This window comes from Hydractinia symbiolongicarpus, chromosome 2 (genome assembly GCF_029227915.1).
Source record: "Hydractinia symbiolongicarpus strain clone_291-10 chromosome 2, HSymV2.1, whole genome shotgun sequence".
Lineage (NCBI taxonomy): Eukaryota > Metazoa > Cnidaria > Hydrozoa > Anthoathecata > Hydractiniidae > Hydractinia > Hydractinia symbiolongicarpus.
The window spans coordinates 30445628-30453820 of record NC_079876.1 but is presented as its reverse complement, the minus strand read 5'-3'; the positions used below and the strand labels follow the sequence as shown (position 1 = coordinate 30453820).

Here is an 8193-nt window from a genome sequence, read left to right as displayed (position 1 = left end):
AATCAAAGTTTTGATGTCACCATCATGTTCAGCATACTTTATTTGTTTACTGTACCAAATTTTGTTGAAAATAAAGTAGTTTTAATTTTTGGACCAATTTTGGCCTAAAATGACGTTTAGGTAACAAAATATCAAAACTATGATGTCACCATTATGTTCAGCATACTTTCTTTGTTAACTGTGCCAAATTTTGTCGAAAACAAATACCAATTTTGGCCTAAAAGTTAGTCAGTTATACCAATACTATCCTCCTCTCAGGGGAACGTGAAATCCCAGGGTCGATTTTTTCTCAAAAAATGCTCCGAAAGAAAAAAACGACGGTTTTAAAGAATTTCCTACGCCTTAGGGCGCGGAAATTCAATAAAAATAAATAATTCACGGATTGCAGAATGAATACGGAATGTGGTGCATGCGCAATACTTACACACAAAAAAGCGCTTTTGAACTTATTAAAGCCCTCAAATTTTATGTTACTGTCTGCGTTCGTTGCATATCAAGAAATAAAGTTTATAAATTTGTTCGGCCAGAACGACAACAAATTGATTATAAACGGGATTTTCATATAGAAATAACTTACATGCTATTTACAGTGTATATTCTCTTGCTAAAGAAAAATAAAATTTAAATACCACCTTCGTATTCATGTCTATTTTGAATAGGTGTATTATCACACAAGGGGTGTCTACATACGTGGTATAGACGCCTTGTACTGCGAAGCGAGAGGCCTATACCTCTGTTATATTTTGACACGAATCTATCGAGTGTATGATGAGGTTTGCTCACTAAACATAAAATGTTTCGTTTAAACCATTTACAAAATAAAATGGTCCGAACCAGCTTTTCGCAAAACTGTCTTTTGCGCCAGACATCAAATAACTCAAACTTGCAAAGGACAAAAAATGTAAGTATTATCAAAGGTTTGAGTTAACTTGGAGTGGTTCAAGTGACTTTGTAACAAAGTATTAACGAAAGTTCATGAAACGGAGGTTTAAAATGTTATATTTCGGGTTACTTGGTGTTCGGGTTACTTGGTGTTCGAGTTAAAAGGTGATTTTGTCAAGTATTCTGAAGTGTATTGTCTGTGCTAACTAAAGGAACGTCACTTTCTTACTTATCGACAAAGTTGCTTCGATAAACGCGCTGCGATCTATCAACCTTAAGATTGCACTGTGTCCTAAAAATCATACAATGATTTTTAAAAATTTAGTTTGGCAGTAAATTAAAGAAATACTATGTTGAATGAAACAATAGCGCTACGTGTGCGCAAAACTTCTTGAAGTGTTTGGTAGATGTCCAGCGGTCGTAGCGTTTTTTAGGTGACCAACGGTTGTAGTCCTGCTTTCCTTACTTTCTTTTAAATAATTTTTATTCTGGTCCGGGATATTTTTCAAATTATTGATGTCATTTTTCTCTGATTCTTTGTCATCACTCTCCATATTCTCATCGGATTGAATGTTGGTCAGTTTTAACAATTTCAAACTCGCTAAACGTATATCTGATGAAGAATGCCGTCTTAATGCGTCACTGTCAGATTTTCTTCTTAAATCTTTCACTACAGGATCAACAAGTTCAAAGTTTTCCGTCGCACTTGTCGTACGTCCACTATCGTTGGTTTTTTGGAATAGTTTGATGTCATTTTTTACTAAGAAACTTCCAGTTTTGTTCGTATCTTCCGATTTTTCTTGAAGTGACGAAAATAATCGACCTAAAAAGTTCATTGTACGTGTTACAACACCGACCTACGCACACATGATTTCCGTTCTGGCTAAGCAACATGAGTTACTAAAAAAATGGGAATTAACAAAAATTCTTAAAACACATTTACTTGAAATAAAAACAAAACTTTTTTTAAAATTAATAATTTTCCATCATGTGACTAATATTTTCCCGCATATTTTTTAAATTTAACTTTTTCTGTTTCCTAATTTTCTAAACTTACTGATTGAGTGCACACCTTGGATACTACAAAGGCAGCTCAGTTGATAGAGCGTTGACTCATGTCCAAGAAGGCTGTAGGTTCGATCCTCGTGTCTCGTTGGGCAAAAATTTCAAAAAAGGTTTCTGTAGCTCAAGTGGGAGCTTTAAGCACTCTATAACCACCTTCGTGGTCCCTTCTGGCAAGAATTGACAGGGTATATTCCTGAAAATTAGCAAGGCTAACCAAATAGAATATAAATCTCTTATACTACTACATATAGTTTGTTATACGAAGAAAGGTTTTCTTTATATAACAGCTACAGCAAAAACTACTTAAGTCCTAAGAAGATTGCGATAAAACATCTAAATAATCTACTTACGAGAGGTTGAAATGTCGACAGCCGCTGGCATGCTTTTTCGTGGCGTAAAAGGCGACGCTTTGGGCGTAACGCCTGGAGTGGCGTTTGGACTGGCCGGACATTGACTTCGAAAATATTCTCGATTAGTAACTAAATTGCCTAATATTTCTTGGGCGTCTGGGTAAACGAGATCACCCCATGTTTCCCATAAAGGATGTACGACGTAATCGATAAATACAACCTAAAAAAGAAATAGAGGTTAATTAAAAACACACAGATGCAAAATGTAAAACCATATCATTTTGAACTAAGAGTCAAACGAAACAAAAACTTACAACAGATTTAAAAAAAAACGTTGAGTCGAACACACTAATAAAATACCATAACAATATCTTACATGTACATTGTTTTTTTTTTAGAACTTATTAATAAAATTCTTTCGAAAAATACCTGCGATTTCTCTATGTTAGCATTATGTCTGTCCATCATCGGACTGATCTCCATCCCTCTTTCTCTTTCAATATCTCCCTAAAAAAGTTTTACAAACATCAGTATTTGATTTGTAATTTCGTAGTGGTAAAATTAAATTAAAAAGCACTACAAAACATAAACAAAAGAACAAAATAATGATTCAATTTATGAGCAAAACAATGCTACAACAACCCTGGTTCCATGTCGTGTCAAAATGTTTCCCAAATCACTTGGACTGTAAATGCTACTAAAACCACTAAAAAGCTTTTCTTTTACCTGTCGAAAAAATTCTTCCATTAGTCTCTCTACCCAAGTTTCATACAAATGAAGTGGTCTGGTCGGATTGCTGAGGTCAGCACAATGAACTAAACATTTGAGAACATGCATCTTTTCTGGAAATGATTCTGCTTCCACTGGCTTTACTCCTCCATCTGCGACCTTTTTAGTCTCCACCATTGTTTTTAATGAACCTAGTATGTTCATATGCTTTGCGTTATCCGTAGCAAGAACCTGAGGTAGAAAAAAAGGTTTAAGCATGTTTTTACACAACCCCAGCACCACCTTAAGTTGCTGCTTTTTTAGACCTTACAAATGAATGACAACCAAAGTCGAAGTGCAAACACAACAACCTCTCTCACAAATTCCTAATTTTGGCTTTAATATAAATGCCTGTTCCAGTTGCCTGCTGTAGACAAATGCTGCTTTTAAGTAAGACTGCCGCCCCCTACTTATTACCACCTCTATACTTAATTGCACAGTACCCATAGTTATACTTTCCACCCATTTAAGGTATTAATTTTGTGCATAAAAAGAGATGGCTCACCATTTCGATAACCATTTTTCTAAAAAGTTGTCTTTCAGCTCTTGAGAAGTTATCTAATATATCGCAATTCTCACTCTGAAGGAGTTGAAAAGCAACCGCTAAATGGTGATTCTCTAACACAGATTCATCATTATACATCAACGCCATTTCTGAACTTGAATTGACAAGAAACTGATTATTAACGCCAGGGTGGTCAACATCGTGTACTGCACTTGCTATAATGGCAGCTAGTATTTCTAAGTCAGTGAAAACACCCTAAAAATTAACACAACGTGAAAAAACATCAGAAACTTGTATATAGTAACTAGATAAGAAACCTTTGCTTATCTTTTTATAAGGGTACTATAAAAAATATACTTATTGATATTAATACTAGGTGATTTATCCTAAATTTATCCCAAATTGTCCCTAATATTTTGACGAAGTTGATAGATATGCTGGTGATGTTGAAATAAGACATTTTTTATGAAGTTAATAATGAAGACATACCTCAAACACACTTGCAGAAAGTAGGACGTGAGTTGCATGCACAACATCAGCCGCATGTGTGGAATTGTGAAAAGGTACCTCTCGAACATAATGACTCTAAATTTTATCAAATAAAAATACTGCAATTAGAGCAGATCAAAATATTATTAAACAGGGTAAAAATGAAAGCAAATTAAACATTATTCTAAGAGTGTCAAGTTCTAATCTTAGAATCAGGAAGATCTATATTTCTCAATAACTAAAGCCTATTTTGATGCAATGTTCTTAATTATTACCACAGCATAGCCTACTTGACACAGAAATGCTTAAAATATATAAGAACAACATACCTCTACCAAGCTAATGTAATTTGTGAAAACCCAAGGCTTTATTTTAAAAATTTTCAGGAGATCACGAGTCTAATTAAAATTTAGAATAAAATTAATTAAACCGAAGCAAATTAAAAAAAAAATAAAAGGCAAAAAAGGTTTGAAAAGCACAAACAATTAAAAAACAAATAAAGGAGTACAAAGAATAGAGTTTTGGGTCTTTCAATTACCTGCAAAATTGTGTACGTTATAGCTGTTAAAGGTCGATATGAAGTTGCTTTAGCTAATTTAAACACGTCAAAACTCCATGTATCAACGCATTCCATTATCTATAAAAAATATACAATAAGTATAGGAACAGCAATATTTACCTATTCTTTATTCAAAGTTCTAAAAACTGAATTAATATATTTTTGTGAATCAAGGGACTGAAAATTACAAATTTTGCAGAAGAAATTGTAAGAATGGAGGCTATAAGAAAATCTTCTGGACAGCAAATGTTATATATATTTAGGTCATTTTGTTTTTAAAAGTAATCAGGAAGCTATATACTATTATAATTATTTTTTACGAATGGGCGTTTTTAATTTATTTTGCAGAAGAAGTTTTTGCGAGTTGTTTACTATTAGTAAATTGGCCTTACTAAGGTATCACATAAGTAAGCTTAAAAAAATGTTACCTCTTCAAGTGATGCTTCATCAGAACACTCTACACCAAACCTGTGTAAATACAAAACAGGAAAATTAGAACAGGTTAACAGAAATGTGATATGTACTGATTTAAAAAAAGGATAAAGATTAGTAGTTTAAAGTAGAACAACAAAGATAACTCATGAAAAATTATGATGAAGTCAAAAGAAGCTACCTTGGAACTGATCCTGAACAGCTGACACTTCTGGAAAGTTTTTTTAAAGATTTAACAAGGCTTTTTGAACGAGCTCGCAAAGGTTTGGCCTCCCGCCTTGGTAATAATTCCATTTGTTTATCTGCATAAAAAATAAAAATATAGAGAGAGCTTATACAGAGATGATTCCTGTATCACTATAAAAGCTAGATAAAATCCTAAACTGATAAATTTAACAAAAAAGTCTTAGCTGATAATTGCTTACCCACAAATGTATCAAATACCCAAGCAGAGATTTCAGGTCCACCAATGCCAGTTTCAGAAAAATCTTTTAACTCTCTGTCCAACAAACGTTTAAACTGTAATAATAGTGATTATAAGAGAAAAGGTATGAATTTAAGCTAACACAAAAAACATACCAAATGTTTTTATTGTTAAAATATATACCTTATTTGATGCCATTTCACTTATAGACATACTGGCTTTTAAAGTATCTAACTGATCAAGGCACCAATCAAACTCCTTTAATGTAGCCATCGTCAGCTATAAATAAGGTAAAGTTGATTACAAAAACACATACTGGATTGCACAGTAGAATCTTCAAAATTCTGCACGTAATTTCAAACTTAGGCAAGCAATCCTTGTATTCCCGCACACATCTTTTTTGTTTTGTTTTTCTACACTATGACTAAAAGGAAAGTATACACACCTTTTTAAACATGTCATCTAAAAATAAAAAAACATATTTTGAGAAAACATCACTTGGCATTTTATAAAACAGATACTGTATATAAACATATTTACTATACAAGTAAAATGCAGGGATAACATCAGATTGCAAGGAAGAAATAAAAACAATTACCCCTAATCATGCTGCCATCACTAATTTCATACAACTGACAAAGTCTCGAATTTAAATGAAATCCTTCAGAACCACGACGTAACCGGTTTTGACGAATGTTTGTAAGTAAAACAAAATTAGATCGAACACTTTGTAAAGATGACAGAACTTGAGCAAATGGTGTGACCAATTCATCCCCATGAACTCTGTATAAAAAGAAACATTAATGGGATAGAAATAAAAACAAAAATTTCAGAACAGCAAAAATGTAGCCAAATATTTTAATTGCTATTTTACAACCAGATATGTGGAATTGATGATTTGATTTAATAATTAATTATTCACACATAAATTTCTTACCCTTCACTTGAAATAGATGAATGCCGAGATGAGCGGGGAGGCTGATTACTTTCGTTATCACTATCCGATCTGTAAAGAAAGCTTTCACGTCTTTGAACATTGTATGTATTAATTGGGTTTACTTGTAATCGGTCACCATCATTAATTGTATTATTGTTTGGGCCTACTGATTTCCCAGATTGTTCATTCTCGTGGCCATGGTTAAAACTAAAATATATAAATATCAAATTAACATCGGGATAAACATATATTTAATAGCAATTGCTAATATTTCCACTACAGTTATTCTATATAGGTTATTCCAATTATGATGGGATAAACATTTATTTAAAAGCAATGGTTAATATTTCCACCAAGTTTATTTTGGAGGTTGTTCAAATTAACATTGGGATAAACATTTATTTAATAGCAATGGTAAATATTTCCACCAAGGTTATTCTCGGGCCTGTACAGTGCTAAAATTACCTCAAATATTTTCATGTTTTAAGCGTTTGGAGGTTTTTGTTGGCCCTTCACTGCAAAAACTTATATATATAATTTGTATTCCCCTGTGATCCAGTGTAACTATTGAGACAAGTTTTCTTCTTGTCTGAAGTACTTCTTTCACAATTTTGAGTTGTTTTTATATTTTATAGCTACAACCAAACAAGGGTAGCTACAGGTAACCACACATAAAGCTATAGGATGCATTTATTCAATTTGAATTTGTTAACATTTCTCAATTTGAACATCAGTTTCCTATGGATTTGTAAGCAGTTGCCTAGATGGAATTCTTCCTGGAAAAAAATAGACATACTGTCTTCCTCCAAATTAGAGAAGTCAATTACATAAGCTAAATATATTAAGATGTTGCAATGCTGTAGCTAGCTTTTAGATAAGATGGCTAATAGCTTTATTTTTGCAATTTTCTCGCACTGAAACTGATACATATTCTGATCAGGTCAATTTTACATTTCTCACCAGTTCTCGTCAAAGTCACAATCGACTACTATGCTTTCAATCAGCTGAACAGCCATTCTCTCCATTCAAATCCATCCAACAAATGCGGAAATAAAAACAGCGTGATTTTTCAAAAGATCAAACAGGTTAAAAGTTGAATAAATAAGACAAAATACTGAGAAAAATCGCGCTTTCGTTTTCTATCAAAAATTCAGTGGGTTTTTCTCCAGAGAAGATGCTGATGTTGTCAAAGAACACGCGACACCAGTGTCGCAGTAAATATGAAAGCCATTCTCACCCTTGATCAATACCTTCAATTTTTAACTGTTCATGTATGTTCTTTTGGAAGTCTCCTTATCATAGGGGTGTCTTTCTCTTCTTTGTGACTTATCAAAAGCGAGAAAATATTTGATAGAAAGTTGCCGCTATTTTTATTTCTAATATACTTGTCAGTACTTACAGAAGTGTCCGAATAAAGAATTAGAATTCATCTTGTTGATAACTAAAAAGCCGTGAAAATCACCATACCTAGCATTCGGTTTGTCGGGTGGCGCAGTGATACGTATCGCCGGCGAAGGTAGTGACGACGATAAAGTCGGGATTTCATCAATAATATCAGATGTACTTAAAAACATTTTATCGTCGTAAATTCGCACATGACGTGAATTAGTCGTGTTCATATTTGCTGTGTGATGTTGTGAAGAATTACTCTAACTGATGACTCAAAAGCTTTCCTTTAGCAAATTTGGGTTTTGCTTATCTAGTATTAATCCTTAACCAAATTGTCACGTGTAACCAGACACCAAATTTTTTTTTTTTTTTATTGAAATATCACCGTAAATC

The 8193-nt window shown here is 33.1% G+C and overlaps 1 protein-coding gene across 1 annotated transcript in view; it reads right to left on the bottom strand.

The window, feature by feature from the left end:
• Positions 1-539: 539 nt before the first annotated feature.
• Positions 540-8193, bottom strand: part of LOC130630598 (cAMP-specific 3',5'-cyclic phosphodiesterase 4C-like) — a 53777-nt gene continuing 46123 nt past the window's right edge. The window contains exons 4-18 of the mRNA XM_057444154.1: positions 6412-6618; positions 6073-6257; positions 5920-5936; positions 5658-5753; positions 5476-5569; positions 5232-5352; positions 5047-5086; positions 4598-4696; positions 4389-4457; positions 4060-4155; positions 3571-3825; positions 3024-3257; positions 2727-2804; positions 2298-2517; positions 540-1705 (exon numbers count right to left, since the gene is read on the bottom strand). Of these exons, the coding sequence (XP_057300137.1) occupies positions 1254-1705; positions 2298-2517; positions 2727-2804; positions 3024-3257; positions 3571-3825; positions 4060-4155; positions 4389-4457; positions 4598-4696; positions 5047-5086; positions 5232-5352; positions 5476-5569; positions 5658-5753; positions 5920-5936; positions 6073-6257; positions 6412-6618 (2263 nt within the window). The 3' untranslated portion in view covers positions 540-1253. The remainder of the gene's footprint in view (positions 1706-2297; positions 2518-2726; positions 2805-3023; positions 3258-3570; positions 3826-4059; positions 4156-4388; positions 4458-4597; positions 4697-5046; positions 5087-5231; positions 5353-5475; positions 5570-5657; positions 5754-5919; positions 5937-6072; positions 6258-6411; positions 6619-8193) is intronic.